This window comes from Dipodomys spectabilis, unplaced genomic scaffold (genome assembly GCF_019054845.1).
Source record: "Dipodomys spectabilis isolate Male_0828 unplaced genomic scaffold, ASM1905484v1 ptg000096l, whole genome shotgun sequence".
NCBI lineage: Eukaryota > Metazoa > Chordata > Mammalia > Rodentia > Heteromyidae > Dipodomys > Dipodomys spectabilis.
In genome coordinates this window covers 3536410-3554635 of record NW_024870773.1, presented here as the reverse complement: position 1 = coordinate 3554635, position 18226 = coordinate 3536410, and the positions used below count along the sequence as shown (strand labels likewise).

General features: G+C 40.5%; 1 protein-coding gene across 1 annotated transcript in view; it reads right to left on the bottom strand.

Moving 5' to 3' along the window:
* Positions 1 to 18226, bottom strand: part of Odad2 (outer dynein arm docking complex subunit 2) — a 135690-nt gene that overhangs the window by 80973 nt on the left and 36491 nt on the right. Inside the window, exons 10-14 of the mRNA XM_042686207.1 lie at positions 7214 to 7360; positions 5956 to 6165; positions 3700 to 3942; positions 3342 to 3452; positions 443 to 597 (exon numbers count right to left, since the gene is read on the bottom strand). Of these exons, the coding sequence (XP_042542141.1) occupies positions 443 to 597; positions 3342 to 3452; positions 3700 to 3942; positions 5956 to 6165; positions 7214 to 7360 (866 nt within the window). The remainder of the gene's footprint in view (positions 1 to 442; positions 598 to 3341; positions 3453 to 3699; positions 3943 to 5955; positions 6166 to 7213; positions 7361 to 18226) is intronic.

The following is an 18226-nucleotide window of genomic DNA, read 5'->3' as shown; positions in this document are numbered from 1 at the left end:
CAAAACAGCCTATTCACAGAAAGATCACATATATCAGCAAGCTCTACTGAGGCTTATAAAGTTATTGATAAGCCAGGCCTTGGTGGCTCACACCTGTAATCCTAGATACTCAGGAGGCTGAGATCTGAGGATTGCAGTACAAAGCCAGAGTGGGCAGCAAAGTCCATGAGACACTTATCCCTAATTAGCCACCAAAAAGCCAGAAGTAGAGCTGTGGCTCAAATGTAGAGTGCTAGCCTTGAGCAAAAAAAATCCTAGTGCCCAGGCCCTGAGTTCAAGACCCACGGCCAGTACACACACACACACACACACACACACACACACACACACACACACACACACACACATGCCTAAGGTGTGGGCAGCAGTACAGTCAACTCTTTATGAAAGCAAGATGAAATTACAGACAGTGTTTCCTGGCCACTTGAACGCCTTCTCTTACTTGGTTACATTCTCCTTGCTGATAGAGCATTTCCATATTGCCCCTGTGACAGCAGCTAATCGTTCTTTATTATCCGTCTTCTTCAGTAGACTGGCCAAGGGTTTAAGCCCTCCATGCTGCCTAACCAGGTCACGAGTTTCCTCATCTTCAGCACACTGTACAGAAAGGGAGATGTCAGAGGTCAAAACATCTTGAGCGCTGGGCACTTAATGGCTCATGCCTATAATCCACAGGAGGCTGAGATCTGAAGATCAGGGTTCAAAAACCAGCCCGAGCAGAAAAGTCCATGAGACCCTTATCTTCAATTAACCACCAGAAAACTGGAAGTAGCACTGTGGCTCAAAGTGGTAGAGTGCTAGTCTTGAGCAAAAAAAGCTCAGCAACAGCTTCCAGGCTCTGAGTTTAAGCCCCATAACCAATAAATAAATAAATAAACCTGATCATTCAGTGATTGCTGAAGAGTCTGGCATTCTATAGATCCTCCTCAACTTACTATGGATTTGTCACTTTCCAGATGGTACAAAAGCGACAGACACCAATTAGAATCCATTTTGACAATTTTGAACTCTGACCTCTTCCTGGATCACAGGTTGCATAATGCTCTCTCGTGAAGCCAGCTGGCAGCAGCATGCCAGGCATATAAATACATACAGGTGCCTGTAATCTCCTGAGATTACAATGATGAACCACCAATCAACACCCTACAGTATACGAAATCTCCAAGCCCCATTATTTAGCAAATAAGGCATATTCAAAGCATTTGTGATTTACAATATTTTCAATTTGCTATGGGTCCATCATCAAAATGTCACCTCATCATAAACTGAGTAGTGTCTGTGGTAAATACCAAACACCTTTTCCAAGAATCTTATTTCTGAAGGTGCCTCCAAGTAGGATAGAATTCTTTCCCACACTGGCAGCAATCTGACAATGTTTCTCTCTCTCTGTATGATTCTAGGAAGCATAGAAGTTTCTACAGACTTGGTAATTCTCCCAAGCTGCTTCTGAGGTAGCCTGGGCTCCCACTGAGCAGAGACAGGTCAGTAACAACCCACACTGGCCTGTACTTGGATGAGGATGTCCACAGTAGAACAACAGAGTCTTGGGGAATGTAATAGAGATGTAAAGTAATACTAGGCCTTTCATCTAGAGATGAAGAATTTTCTCAATGAAGTCTCTTATGCTCTTGGGTTCTGTCAATTGTACCTAGCATTTTATTCAAACATGTTTACCCATCTTTGTGTCATCCCTCGAAATAGTTATATATGTCTATATATAATATAGTAATATATTATTAATAATTACATTATAAATATATATTATGTATAATCTATAATGTATATATACATTGCACACACACTCCTAACTGGTCACTCTTCTCAGGCTATAGACCCAGTAGATGATAAAGTTATAAAGTTAGTATAGGCTTTTCCTTTTTACTATCATTATTATTGTTGTCATTTCCAGATGCCTGGTGAATGCCATTAGATGAATTCTTTATCATCATGTGCCACAGAGGTAAGCCTGCCATGTTTTCCCTCCGAGTATAATTTTTTATTTGGGTTCAATGGTGAATTTTGAAAAGTAAATACAATTTCTAGCCAACTCTTAATGGTCATTCCTGTGGAAGTGTGTGTGTGTGTGTGTGTGTGTGTGTGTGTGTGTGTGTGTGTGTGTGTGTGAAGGCTATATATTCTTACTTACTAAACTGTGCCTTCTCAAAATTCATATGTTAAAAGACCTAACACCTCTAAATATAGCTGTATTTGAAGACTGGGTCTTTGTACAGGAAATTAAAAATTAAATAAGATCACTGGGATGGGCCCTAATCCAATTTGGCTGCTTTTCTTATATAAGAAGAAGAGAAGATGCAGACATACACAATGGAAACATGACATGAAGACACTAAAATATGGCTATGAGCCAAGGAGAGAGGCCTCAGAAGAAATTAACCTTGCTGACACCTTCATCTAGGAACTTCCAGCCTTCATGACTATGAAGGGATCACAAACCTCAGCAAACAAATACATTCCCCAAAGGAAGTAAACCCTGTCTTTGCCTCTGAATTTTCACTGCATTTCTCTCATTCTGCATATCCTATGTGTATTACTGATTAGATAGAAGCTGCATGGTCAGTAACCAGCCAGACACTCATTTGTAAATGTCATCTCTCCTTCTTGGCCATCCTATAACATATTCTCTATGAAATTTATAATCCACAAAAGTTAATTTAATGTGGGCTGGTTATCAAAATAAATAAAAAGATGTAATAAGAATACACATGTAGGGCTGGGAAGGTGGCTCAGTGGTAGAGTGCTTGCCTTGCATGCATGAAGTCCTGGGTTCAATTTCTCAGCACCACATTAGCAGAAAAAGCTGGAAGTGGTGCTGTGGCTCAAGTGGTAGAGCACTAGCCTTGAGCTGAAGAGCTGAGGGACAGTGCCCAGGCCCAGGGTTCAGGCCCCACAACCGACAAAAAAAAGAATACACATGTATTCATTCATCTTGCCTCCAAAATATAGAAGAAAATTATCCTAAGATAATTGACTTTGAACAGAATGTGTGTAAATGAACACAGGAGTTTCCTATACTTACATTGACTATCATATCCTAAGTAATTTATCTTTTAGGAGATGATGAGAAATGTAGGTCTTATAAAAAGTTGGTAATCAGATCCATGTAAGCATGCTTCTCTGTAACATATATAAATACAGTAGTATCCACCATTATTCTAAGAGATAATGGTTCTTAGATCTGCACAGACATGAAAATCCTGGGAAAATTTAGGTGAAGATTCTTGTGTCTTCTCCCTCCCCCAGAGAAGGAGATCACATGTTTAAAACACTGCCCTAGACTATATGCAAAAGAGAAGCAGCCACTGAGGGGAAATGGCTCCCACCTGGTAGATGGCCATGGCACAATGCTCCTGAAGCTGCTCATTCTCACTATTCAGGTTCTTCACAAGGTTTTCAATGATCCTTTCTGCTTTGATTGCAGCTCGATAGTTTTCCTAGGCATATAAAGTTAAGTATTTATGTGTGTCTAATGAATAAAAAATTGTATCAATTTGCATTTCTTCATTATCATGAACAAACTTTCTTGCATTGACTGAAGTCAATGCTTAACACATCTATACAGCAGTCTGAATTCATCCACGGTGGAAAAACCATATTACACAGGTACTGATTTCATAAATGTACTATGGGTTCCATTTTCTTTTTCTAAGAAAGCAAAGAAAACTCAAGTGGTTTGCATACCTCTGATGCACACTCTTGCAACGTGCCCACCACTGGAATGAGCATGTTTTCGTGAGAAGTCTTCAGCAACCGAGCCAACAAAGGGATGCCTCCAGCTTTACGAATGGCTTCTTTGCTCGAGTGACTCTTACTACAGCTCCACAAGGCCAGCGCCCCACAGCGAGCCACTTCCACGTCTCTAGTTTCATACAAACTCGGCAGAGAGGGCTCAGCTGGACTCTGTCCACAGTCTAATAGAGCCACCTACATGAATAGACATATGCCATGTACATGGACATCATTCAACCAAAACTCATCCTGCAATTGCTAGAGGGTTGCTGAGGGAAGGAGTGGGTTGGGAGGGATGAATGAGATGACATTGAACAAGACACATTGTATTCATCAACAGCTTTGTTGTTTGGCAACTCCTTTGTATAATTATTTAAAGAAAACAAAAACATAGCTCAGCTGGGTCCTGGTGACTCACACCTGTAATTCTTGCTTCTCAGGAGACTGAGATCTGAGAATTACAGTTCGAAGCTAACCTTGGCAGGAAAGACCAGGAGACTCTTATCTCCAATTATGACCCCTCCCCCCCACCAAAAAAAAAAAGCCAGAAGTGGTGCTGTGTTAGAGCACTAGCCTTGAGCAAAACAGCTCAGGGACAGCTCCCAGGCACTGAGTTCAAGCCCAAGGACACACACACACACACACACACACACACAAAACCCCACCCCAAGTACATGCTAAAATCCATATTCATTTATAAATTTATAAATGCTTGTTGCTTCTTCATAGGGGTAAGAAGGATTATAGAGAAGACTTGTCTCTCATGTTAAGAAATGGAAGGCAGAAGTAGAGGCAATCTGCAAGATAAAGGCTGCAGGAAGAGACCTGGGAACTAGTGACCCTAACTAAGAAGATACGTTTCTAAGTACATTGACTTCTTCAGCATCTCTGCTGGCACGGTAAAGGTGAGGAGAATGCAGAATTGTTTTCTTTCTCTGGTAGTTCTTAAGATAATCAATTTTTTTCTGATTACAAAAGTAAGACAGACAAATTTGCCTATGTAGAAAAACACATTTCTAGATTTTTTTTTAACCAAAATATTGGTAATCATTTTAGAGACACCTGTGAACAATTTTGTGTACTTCTGGTATGCATCTCTAATTTTGTGTATATGTTTCTAGATGGCTGGGGAACTCCTTCAAACTTAGGATTGTGCTGGGGGCAACATGTGGCTTAGGTGGTAGAGAACTTGTTCAGCAAGCACAAAGCTCTGATTCAAACTCCACTACCACAAATATATTGAAGATCATAGATGCAATACATCATATTATAGAATATGTATTTTAGTCCTTACAACTAAATATCCTTTCCAAACACAATAGTGACAGCTGACTACAAATGGTTGTTTATTTTTGTCAGTTGTGGGGCATGGACTGGGGGCCTGGGCACTGTCTGAGTTTTGTCACTCAAGGTAGTGTTCTACCACTTGTACTTTGAACCATAGTGTCACTACTGATTTTCTGGTGGTTAACTGGAGATAAGAGTTTCACGGATTTTCCTGCCCAGGATGGCTTTGAACCATGATCCTCAGATCTCAGCCTCCTGAATAGCTAGGGTTACTTACAGGTGTGAGCCACAGGTGTCCAGCTTTCCAGATGATTTATTATGGGCACACCCATAAGTATTTTACTAACTGAATACTGTGAACACCCAAGCTGTTTGCACCTCTCAGTCTCAACCCACAGAGTTGAAAAAGGGCTTTCAGTCTGACTGTCCACTTGGAGATCAGCAGTCTCAGAATTGCCATACTGGGTCCCACTTTCCAGAGATCAATCTGTCCTTCCCTACTCCTTTCTTTTCTTTTCTTTCTTTTTTCTTTCTTTCTTTTTCTTTCTGTGGTGCTGGAGATCAAACTCAGGGCCTTGTGCATGGTAGACAATCACTATACTACTGATTATATCCCCAGTCTTGGAATCACCATTTCTTACCATCTCTGTTCATATTCGTAAACAGCTCCCTACCAATACCCTAGGTGTCCGTTCTATACTTTAAAATGTCTCTATTTTTCAAAATGAGGTTGAACATGCTTTTCGGGCCATGTGCTAATAGAAGTTCACAAAACTAATTCTTATCGACATCCAACAGTCAAAGAACACTGCAGAGATGTGGCATTTATAAAGGCTCAACAGTAACCCCAAGTCCCGGGAGGTGATGGCCCCGTGGGTGGCGGCTTAGGCCCACTGGCCATGTCCGTCCATCAGTACTCACCAGTTTGTTAATGCCCCCGTGTTGCCTCACCACCCGCCGGGCTCTCTTGAACTTGGCAACGTTTGCGATGGTTTCAGCTGCCAGACACTTCAGACTCTTGTGTGGAGAATCGAGGATGCTAACCATAATTGGTAATCCCCCAAGGTCAACAATATTGCGTCTGATTTGAGGATTATGACTGATTTCCTTCAGGATTTTTAATGAACCAATCTACACGGGAAAAATGTGATTGATGAATGAACACTTAACATATAACCAGTGCAGTGTTTTTAAAAAGTCTAAGCCTACCTAAAGTCCTTCCTCAATTAAGTTCGTTAAGAAATAGTTTCCATCCCCAGAGGCTGCACACATCCTCCATCTTTTCCTTCATTTGGGTAAACAAACACCATCAGTCCAGAAACACAAGAAACGAATGGAAAAGACGAAGTGAAGGGAAGAAAAAAAACAAGAGAAAGAGAAAGAAAAGAAATCGACAACACAGTGAGGCACCCCTGGCTCACACTGATAATCCAGGAGGTGGAAATCTGAGGATCTTCATTCCAAGCCAGCCTGGGTAGAAAACCTGAGAGACTCTTAAACAAATCTAAGAGCAAAAACCAGAAGTAGTTGAGCACTTGAGTGAAAAAGAAGCTAAGCTAGAAGGAGAAACCTTGAGTTCAAATTATAGTACTAGTTCAAAAAAGAAAAATGTTGGGGAGGGAAGGGGAGGAGAGAGAGGAAAGGGAGGATAAGGGGATGGGGAATGAGAGAGGGGAGAATAAAGGATGAGGGGAGAAGACAGGGGGAAAAGGGGAGGGAAAAGGAGAAGAGAAAGGAAGAAGAGAAAAGGAGAAGAGAAAGGAAGAGGAGGCAAGAACAGGAGAGAAGGAAGGAAAGAGAGGAGGGAGGAAAGAGAAGAGGAAGGGAGGGGAGAATAACAGAGAAGGGGAAGGGAAAGGAGGGGAGAGGAGAGAAGAGAAAGGCAGAAGAAAAAAAGGAAGATGGAAGAGAGAGGAAAGGAGAAAGGGAGGGAAGGGAAGAGAGGGGAGAAGAGAGGAAAGGAGATAGGAGAGAAAGAGAAAGGGAGGGGAAAAGAACAGAGAAGGGAAAGAAGAAGAAAGAAAGGGAAGGAATGGGAAAGAAAAGGAGGAAAGGAAGGGAGGGAAGAGAAGAGGAGAGGAGAAACTGACAATAAATCATACAGATGCATAGAGCTTGGAAGACATCCAAACGTGAGCTGAGCCCAAAACCCCTCTGCCATTGCCACAAAGCCACTCACCTTACATTTGACTTCATCTGTATCAAGCAAATTTATTAAAACTTCCAGGCCTCCAACATCTCTGATAGCCAGCTGACAGGTCTCTTGGGATAAGTTGAAATCCCTCATTGAACACAAAGCAATCACTGTGGCTGTCTGATTTCCACCCTACAAACAGGCAAGACCGAAGAATGGATAAAAGAAAACCATGTTCCTATAGAAATCTATTACGAAGATAGTTAGGACGGCATGGAAACTAAGAAATGTTTAATGTACTGTACACATTAAATTTTTAAGTTCTCGGATTGGGCTCTAATTTGTTAAATAAATCATGCCAGGCTGAAGCATGAAAAAGCTGTGCAGAGCATCATAAAATGTTCTTCCAGTTAAGAGTCCTAATTTAAATGTGCCCTGTCTCTTTCAAACAGCTGCAACTTTAGGTGATATTAAAAGATTAAAGAGAGTCAAAGGACAAACCTCCACCACGGCTGCAGAATGGAAGCTGTACATCGAGGTAACCGGATGGTCTCCCAGTTCTTGTTCAATGAAATCACATCTGAAAATTATTCTTACAAACTATCGTATCGAAAGACATATACATTTGGTCTTTTTATCCCTGGTTTTTGGCATGTAATCCTAAAATCATTCTATAATCCTCAAGGTGCTCCATCTCTTTTGCATGTTAATTAGTTGGTTGGTGGTTGACCGGCCTGCCCCACAGAACTTCAGGATATAGACAGGTCACTAGAAAGACCAAGGTAGCAATAAAGAGTTAGGACATTCAACTTCATTCCTTGAACTCTGGGACCTAGGAAGGGCCAAAGTCTGATTATTAATGTCCAAGGATTTCATCAATCATGCCTAGAGAATAAAAAAGCCTCTATAAGAGTCCTGAAGAACAGAGCTCAGGAATTTTCTGGATCACAGAACACTTGGAACTTCCTGGAGGGTAATATTCCCACACAGGACATGGCCCCCATAGCTTACCAATCTCTTCATCAGCATTCTGTGGAAATATGGTTTATGCTAGACCAGAAAATGTGTTTCCCTAAGACCTGTGAGCTGCTCTACTAATTGAGTCAAACCTGAGGACTGTTGTGAAAACCTCAACCCATAGCCAGCCAGACAGGAGTACAGGTCCCAACAGGGGCTTCTGATTGGCAGCTGGCGTGTGATGACTAAGCTACCAACATGTGGCATCTGACAGGATCTCCAGGTAGACAATGGCAGGACAGAACTGCTTCCAGGTGGGGCCAAGTGTTCTGGAAAAATCACCATGCCTTCTGAGACGTCTCTGGATTGAGTGTTAGAGGATGAGAGCCTATCCATCATCCCCTACACATAGATATATGCCAAAATGGTAGGTGTAGGAAACTTGGAGAAAGGGAAACAGTGTGGAAGGCAGCAGAGAATGGAGACTGAAACAGGGACAAGAAGGAATTATAGCTATGGGAAAATAGGAAGCAAGTCTGCTAGCACCTGGGGATGATGGGTGGGATGAAGAAAGAAAAAGTCCAACTCCATGGTTGTGATAAGCTAGCCCAACATAATCAATCCCATGATTCATCAGGGCACCTGATAAGCAGAGGTGAGCTATTCCTTTAAGAGTGCAAACAACATCACCAAGAATGATCTGTGAACCAGATCAGCCAGGAAATTAAAAGCAGAATTCACTCTAGGAATTTTTAAGCCATGTCCACTGGTCATTACTACTTTGCAAATTCTCTGGAGAACATGACTGAGTAGACATGAGATGCTATTTCAGAGGGTGCTCAGTGGGAATTTTGGCATAAGACACAGAAGCCATGTTTCTGTGGGGCAAACAGTGACTTAATTCTGAAAAGGATCTCATGAACAGCTACCTTTGCTCCTGCTTTGAAACCACATAAAAATCCCAAATCTCTTTTAAAATTTCTTTTCAAAGGCAGGGTACCTTCAAATTACATTTATTTTCTTCACGGGTCATTTTATGTTGTCATTATCTATTTCATAAATTTTATGTAAATTTATATGTAATTACATAGTGCTGGGAGTTAAATGTCTCTGTATGAACTCGTGCAGAAATGTGGTTGCCCTTCAAATAATGAATACTAGCCAGAGCCAGTGGCTCATCCCATAATTCTTGCTACTCAGGAGGCTGAGATTTGATGATCACAGAATAGAGCCAGTCTGGGCAGAAAAATCTGAGAGACTATTATCCCCCAATTAACCAGCAAAAAGAAAGAAACCATGGGAAAAATAGCCAAGCAAGATAGCAAGGCCCTGAGTTCAAGTTCCAATATTATTACCAGCATAAAATAAGAGATGACAGCTAGGTAATGAGAACTCTGCGCTCATGAATAATTTAATAGCATTGTCAGGGAGTGGCTCTTTTTTATGAGAGTACATTTTCACATCCTTACCAGGTTATGATTCAAGAAGGCCCTCACAAAATATAAGGCTGTCCACTTCAGAGTCATAAATGAGTTTCTTATTTTTCATGGTACTGGGACTTGAACTCAGGGCCTTATGGTCTCAGTTTTCTTGCTCCCAACTGGCTCTCAGACACTTGAGCCTTGCGTCTAGTCTAGATTTTTTTCCTAGTTATTTTAAAGATGGAATCTAGTAGATTTTTCTGTTCTATCTGGCTTCAAACCTGGATCCTCTGGTCTCAGCCTCCTGAGTAGCTAGGATTACAGGCAATAGCCACCAGTTCTAGGCTTACTTTTTTTTTTTGATAAATTTTGAGAAAAGACCCTTCTATGTAACTCATGCTAACCTCCAATTCACAATCCTACTGCTTCAACCTCCTGAGTTCTAGGATTACAGGTATATGCTACCATGCCCAGCTGATATTTTTTCCTAACAAGTTACTCAGTCTTCATATTGTTATGACATCATAAAATGGGCTGAAATATATAAGTAGATAATGTAATATCAAGAAATCTATAAGTGTTTTACAATTATGTTAAAATACAGTTTACATTATATGAACAGTATTTAATATATATAAATAAAAGTTAAAATTGTATTTATATAATACATATGTACACCTGTCCTGGCACATCGAAGCTGTCACCTTCTCTCCTTAGATCACTCATGGACATAGACAAATCCTTCGTGAATTCAATATAACTTATGACTTTTAAACTGAAAGGGAATTAGTCGAGGCCATGCATTGAAACATGAAGAAGGAAATAGTCTTCAGCCTTTCCTCTTGTTCCTTTTGTGCTGATCTCTTCCACTTCTCTAGTTGCTATGAATAACAGCCCTGCGGTGACCTCGCTGACAATAGCCACTTGTCACTTGACCCTGCCCTCTGAGGGTGCTCAGGACTGTCCTCCTGCTCCACATTATGAAACAAAACAGGTTGTTTTATTTAACACTTAGCATCTTCTTATAGTCAACAGAATTGTTATCCTAACCATTTTCTTACTGTTGGTATCAAAATTTAAAATAATAATTCTTCTGTGTCTTACTGTGAAGTTATTAGCTCTCTTGCTGGGAGTACATGACTCATACATGCTAGCACCTCTCTGTCTCCTAATTCAATATCCTTGTTTTAAATGTTTTAATTGTCTTTACATAGTTGTACAAAGGGGTTTCAATTCAACATGTCAGTTTATGAGTCCAGTTTCCATTTCTCCTCTAGAAAAACAAAAGGCATGCACCATAAAAAGTATATATGTTAACTGTAAATAAAAGAAATTAAATGACACATTAAAAGGAAAAGCCAAAAGAGAGTGAGAGAAAGAGAGAGGGAGGGAAGGAGAGAGGGAGAGAGAGAGGGAGAGAGAAAGAGAGAGAGAGAGAGAGAGAGGAAGAAGAAAAACAATTTCTTCAACAAAGTTCTATGAAAGAAAAGCAAAATAAATGACCAAAAGGAGCCAGATAGTCCTGGGAGGGTTCTGAAGGAACAGAGCTAGGTTCCTGTATTAAGAGAGAAGAAGATTCAACCAAAAAGTTCTGGCAGAGGGAAAACATCCAGCAGAGGAAAGACTTTACATAAATACTTCCAGTAGAGGGAAGACTTCTGGTACAGGGAAGACTTCCGGCGGAAGACTCAGACCTAAGCATGTCTAGGAAGCACAGACAGCAAGGCACAAGACACTAGGCTTCAGTCAAATCAAGAATATACTCCCCTCCCCACAAGACTTCTTCGTTGCAGACAAATTGTTACCCACACTGACTTACGCAATGCCAAGGACATTCTTCCTTGCTATTCTTGCTTCTTAATATTTTCTTCTCTTACCTACTCAGAGCAATTTTAGCATCCTTTTCCAAGATGCCTTAATCTTTCGCTTCTAAACTATTTCTGTTTTATTTATACTATAACCACTAACATACATTCTTTTTGGGGGGGGGGGGGCGGGGGTCCGGTCATGGGCCTGAACTCTGGGCCTGGGCGCTGTCCCTCAGCTCTTCAGCTCAAGGCTAGCACTCTACCACTTGAGCCACAGCACCACTTCCGGCTTTTTTTTTTCTGCTTCTGTGGTGCTGAGGAATCGAACCCAGGGCCTCAGGCATGCAAGGCAAGTGCTCTACCACTGAGCCACTTTCCCAGTCCCATACATTCATTTTTTGAAAGTCATTTTATTGTAGCAGATACATAAAAGGTAGTTTATTTTTTTCTGATTTTTTTTTAATTTCTAGACCAATTTTGCAATCAAAAGACTGACATTTTACATTTAGATCTTTATAGAAAAAAAATTCTCTGTAAATCAGCTTTTTCTTTTATTTTTGAAAATCTGGAAACATATTCACAGACTTGAGGGATTTTTTTAGAACAGTTTTATATTAGGAAAAGTTAGTTTTTCCACATTTCAGGATTTAGTTCTACTCTTGTCACTGACCACGCTCCCAAAAGGACTATAAATCTTTCAGAATGAATACCAGAAGGCAGGAGCCAAAATATTCAACATACAGAGCCACAAATGTTAGCCAATTGCTATTCTTTAAATACCAGCTATGTCAAAGGATTTTGAATGCTCCTACTTTGACCAGACACAATAAACATCTAACCAAGGAGAAGCAGCATAAATATGCTCCTTTTTAAATGAAATTTCCCAAGAACATAATTAAATTCCAATACTTTTTTTTACACTTTGTCACACATTTGCATTTGTGAGATTTTAAGAGCTGAAGAAAACATAATAAAATATTATTTTACTAGAAGGGTTTTGAAAAAAATGTTTCCAATGAACTTTTCCATTTCTGAAATCAAGGCAATTCTTTTGCTAGCTGTCTTCCGGCTGCTTCTGTCAGATATCTCCATTTTATGCAGCATAAAGTCCTGTCAACAACCAGGAAGGGTTAGTTCACTGCAACTATCAGTTGCAAACATGCAGAGATTGAATGAAAGTGGCTTTCTCCTTCCAATAATTTTTTAAAGATTATTTTTGAAAGGGAAAATACCAATGATCTTTGTATTGTTATTAGAAAGGTGATATACAGAGAGGCTGGTTACTGTTAAGTAAGGTAGTGAGAACATTTCTTTTTAGACGATGTCACCCCTTCCCTCTCTCTCTCTTAAGCATTTTTTAATAAGGATGTATTTATTTAAATGAAAATTTTGACTTAAGGAAGTATGTCATTATTTGGTTACAAAGAGTAATGTCCCTCTCTTTTTAAAAAATCTAGTATTGGATTTTGAGCTCAGAGACTCCTTGCTCACTCAGCTTGCTTGCTGGGCTGGCGGCTCACTTGAGCCATACCTCCAGCCCAGATTTTTGCTGGTTAATTTTAAGAAGATGGAGTCTTTAAATTTTTTTTTATTTTATTGTAAAGATGCTGTATGGGGGTACAGTTACATGTGTAAGGTAAAGAGTATGTTCCTTGTCAAACATTGTTACCCCCTCTTTTGTTTTTCTCCTACTATTCCTTCCCTCCCTCTTCTCCCCCACTCCTCTCCACCCTTAGAAGTTGTAAAGTTCATTTCCAACATAGTGTCTTGTGAGTATCATTGTTGCAATGGGTCATCCTGTGTCCTTGTTTCAGAGTTTTGTTATTCCCTTTCCCCTCTCCAAATTAGATAATTGTATATACAAGATGCAGAGTACAAAAATCAAATATGGTGACAAAAGGGGATACACTATAGGAGTCTTGAGGGATTTTCTGTCCAGGCTATAGCTTTGAACTTTGATCTTCCAGATCTTAGCCTTGTGAATAACTAGGCTTATAGGAGTGAGTCACTGCCCCTGGCTGGTAAATGCCCCTCTCTTACTGTTAACAGAAAAGAGTATCCATGCAGCCTCAAAACTCTTTGTTTGTTTCAATCAATAAATGCAGTTGCTCCTTTACTATTTACCAAGCCTGGTGACAGGTTCTAGAAAAAAACAAAAAACAGGAAACTAAACAGGCAAGACCCTTGCCTTCCTTAAGCTTATGGTTTAAGTAGAGGAAGAAATGTCTTAACTTTCTAAAACCTACCCAGTTGAATGGAAATGGTCTGAAAAGTGCTAGAAGGACCTAACTTGGTCCTTCATCCCTGGAGAAAGGACATCCCTAGGATCTGAGATCCTGAAAACGAACGAACGAACAAAAACTGGGGCTCTTCCTGCAGCCCTGCGGTGCCGCAGGGCACCGCCTGCTTAAGAACCCAAGGCGACAAATGTGGCCAAAGCCTGAGTGAGACAGTGGGGCGAGATGAGCTGAAAACCAGGCATCTACAACAGTGACTAGGCCCTGAACACAAGCTGAGAGTTTCAGTCTGCATTTCAAGACTGGCTAATAGGAGCCAGTGACATTTTTCAACGATCACTCCAGCTGCAGGGGTTCTGGCTGGAAGACGTACGTGGGGACGTGCGGAAACCATGCAGCTCACTGTGGAGACCCGGAGGAAGGAGAATGACTTGGAGCAGGAGGTTGAGATGACTCATCAGGCACCAGAAAGGCACATTTGAACTGAAAGGTTGCTCATTTCCCCCTTCTTTTTCACTCCTTGTTCAGGAAAGGATACTGAAAGCTGATAGTTGAAAATGGTGGGCCACATACCTGCAGAGGCCTCATTGGAACTTACTATCTGAGGCCCACACCTGAGACAGGGAGGCAGCAAAGGCATGATGGGAATCAGGAGGCTCCCTTGATCCCGTCCCATCCTCTGCCATCAGGAAGCAGCCAGTGAGACCAGCGAAGGGACAGGACCATCACACAGCTCTCCAGCTGGTTTTGGACGCTCTCAGAATTTTTTCCTCCAAACATGGCACTCAGAGAGTAAGAAACCTGACCCCCTGCCAGAGACTGTTCATTAAGCATGGCAGAGGCTCTGGGCCCAGCAGAGGTTGGCTAAGCATCACTAGACACCTCTTCTTCCAGGTTCAGAAGTGGTAAAAGATGCTCAGAGTAAAGTGGCTCAGAGCCGTGTGAGTCAAGAGTAGTAAAATACATTGCTTTGCCTTCTGTTTATTTGCAAAGCTATTTTATACTGATGATTCAGCACTCGTGAAGCCAAGACTCCACAGAACCCCAAGGAAAGAGAAAATACTGTTTCCAGAAGGGATGTGTGTGTGTCCTTACAGAAATTAAAGTTTTCATACGACAAGTTTTCATATGACAAACTTACAAAGCTCATTTCTGTATTTTATCAGAAATGAAGTAAGGAACAATGCAGAGAAACATACATGTTCTAAATAGCCCTGGAACACTGATAGAGATTGACAATTTGCTGGAATGTTCTAGTAGTGAGGGAAATTTGTAGCAAATATAATATAGCCTTCCTATGAAAATCAAGAAGGAGGAACTGAATAAATAGGACAATAAAATAAAGGTGAAAACTGAATAAATATGATGATAAAATAGTTGAGTAATGTGGCTTTATACAGCAGTGACATTTACAACCAATCAACTCTCCATTGCCAAAGAATAGTAGACTGAATTAGGTGTGAAGAAGTTCCAACAGCAATATTAGCAAACTAATAACAAAAAATACCTATGGGGAATTTTTAACACCCATTTCCTGCATGGGGACCTAGTTAGACTAAAACAAACCTTTGCTAAAAATTTCAAAACCCAAATAAATGAGCAGAGAGAAGAAAGGTGGACAATATTCAATATACCTATGTGAAAATGGAAACTGGTAATTTAAGGGGATTGGTGAGTATGGAAAAGATGGAAGGGGGGAAATGATGGAAAGGATGGCACTGCTCAAAATACATTCTGATCAGAGGCTGGGAAGGTGGCTCAGTGGTAGAGCGCTTGCCTTGCATGCATGAGGCCCTGGGTTCAATTCCTCAGCACCACAGAAGCAAAAAGAAAAAAGCCGGAAGTGGTGCTGTGGCTCAAGTGGTAGAGCGCTAGCCTTGTGCTGAAGAGCTGAGGGACAGCGCCCAGGCCCAGAGTTCAGGCCCCACGACCGGATCAAAAAAAAAATGCATTCTGTTCATAAACTGATATGTCTGACGCCCCTTTTTACAGCTACTTAAAGATAATTTTTAAAAAGAAAAAAAGCTAGCAACAGAGGCTAACACCTATAATCCTAGCTACTCAGGAGGTTGAGATCTGAGGATTACAGTTTGAAGCCAGGGCAGGAGAGTCTGTGAGATTCTTATCTCCATATAACCACCAAAAAAAAGACAGAAGTGGAACTATAGCTCAAATGGTAGCACTCTAGCTTTGAGCAGACAAAAAACTCAGGTACAGCACCCAGGCCCTGAGTTCAAGTCTCAGGAAGGGCATACATGCACTAAAAAGACAAAAGCCTATAAACCACGAAGAAATAGTTATTAGTGTACAAACTAATACATAAGAAAATGTGACAAATTTAGAAAAAAATCTATAATTAATATAGTAGCAATTATTTACATTATTAAGAATAAACAATACAGCTGGACATGCCTCACAAGCACTTTTGCTTAGCATGTGTGTAACCCTAGCATAGCAAAAAAAAAAAAAAAAAAATACATCTCCACAGAAAAATGAGGCAAGAATACAATGCAGTGGTTATTCGATCTGTAGGAGAAAAAAAATAACAGCTACATTGCTAAAAACATACAAATTCAAATGTGATACATTTGCTATCAAAATTAGCCAAAATAAATGAAAAGAGCTGTAAATTCATGAGAAATTACAGCAATTGATTTTAATTCTAAAATAATATTAATAGCTGAGGAAGATTTAAAAACCTCTCCACATCTAAACTTCCACATCTAAACCCAGAGGACCCCTGGGCATCAGGGGGTCTGTGCTTGTTTGTTTTTATGTTTATGACCTCTGGTTGATTTCACTCCATGTCTAAACATGAAATCCATTGGTTCAATATTGGTCCAGTGTTCTCCAACATATATGTTCTGTAAGACTCTATCAACATTTGTTTATATAAACCAACTTTGAAATTGTTATTCTGTTTCCCTTTAAGTGAAAATAACTTTAAAGTAAGTCTTCTCAAACTTTAGTTCATATATATCCTTCCTTTAAAAAAAAAAAAACTTTAGCCGGGGGCCGGGGGCTCACACCTGTAATCCTAGCTACTCAGGAGGCTGAGATCTGAGGATCGAGGTTCAAAGCCAGCCCAGGCAACAAAGTCCATGAGACTCTCATCTCCAATAAACCACTAGAAAACTGGAAGTGGTGCTGTGGTGCAAGCGGTAGAGCGCTTGCCTTGAGCTGAATAGCGCAAGGACAGCGCCCAAGCCCAGAGATCAAGCCCTACGACCAACCAAAAACAAAACAAAAACAACTTTATTGAGGTATAGTTGATATGCAAATATATTTAATATGCACAAATTGATGAATTTAGACATGCACAGACACCCTTGAAATCAAACCACCATTGCACCAAGTTCTTTCTCATGGTAGGCATATTTAATATGACAGCAACTTCTTCAATTATTTAAGCGCGCGACACAGATAGTAAGATTCTACACTGAATAGTAGATTGCTAGAATTCAATGATCTTGACTAAGTAAAACTTTGTACTCATAAACAGCTCCTCATTAGAACTGTCAGAGATAGCTGAAGAATCCATCCTATAGAGATAATATACACATCCAAGTAGTACATAAAAATATTTGCTGTAGTACTGTATTGGTTGTGATGACAAAAGTTGATTTGAAACTATCTAAAAAGCCAGGCTGGAGGGGGGGGGGGCGGAATACCAGCAAAATGATAGACTGGAGGTGTGCTTCAAGTCATGAAGCACCAGCCAGGGCACAAAAGCTGAGTATAAGCTGAATAAAAGGCCCAGACTTCAAGCCCCAGTTCAAGCATACACACCCAAATAAGTTCTCAATAGGGAACTATGGCATAAATTAATGACATATTCATTTCACTATATTGATAGTGAAATGTTACACCTAAGGCAAATATGAGATTTTTGTGATTAATATTGCATCACCAAGGTATATCATTAAACAGAAAAAGCAAGATGGAGAATGAGAAAGTATGAGTTCATTTATACACACAGATTGTCTGTGTCTATGTATACCAATTGGCACATCTGAAGAGTCCTTGCTCATTTCTTTCTACCTAGCTTGAGTTTTCACCATAAGCATACTAGCATATCATCTGTATAATTCTTAAAACCTTGAGCCATGTTCTCCCCTGCACATCGCACAGACGGCGGCCACAGCCAGACAGCCACACCCAGACAGATGGCAGTACTGGAAAGGGAGCCACAGCCCGGGCCAGCAGGAATCTCAAAGGCAGAGGCACCAGAAAGCAATGAAGAGTTCCATAGTTTTCCTACAAACACACTGTTTCTAGTAATGATTGCCATAGATCAGATAAAGGTGAAGGATAAAGACAACCTGAACCAAAGCTGGTGCCTCTTAGTCTCACCTCTCAGCTCACAGACAGAGAAGTGCTGCAGCATGGAAGCCTTTGGAACTGGACATGAATACATCTATTTTGAAACAAAGGCAAAGCAGCACTGCACAGTCTATAATGAGGCAGAGCTACTTTCCTTCAAGCTATTCGACTTTATTAAATAAAGTTTAGGGTGGGGAGGAATCATACCATGAGCAATAAAAAAATAAATGGGCTCTTCCAAATATACCAGGCAACAATTTCCGGCAAAAGATCCCTTACATTTTCAAGTTGTTACATTAGATATCAATTCCT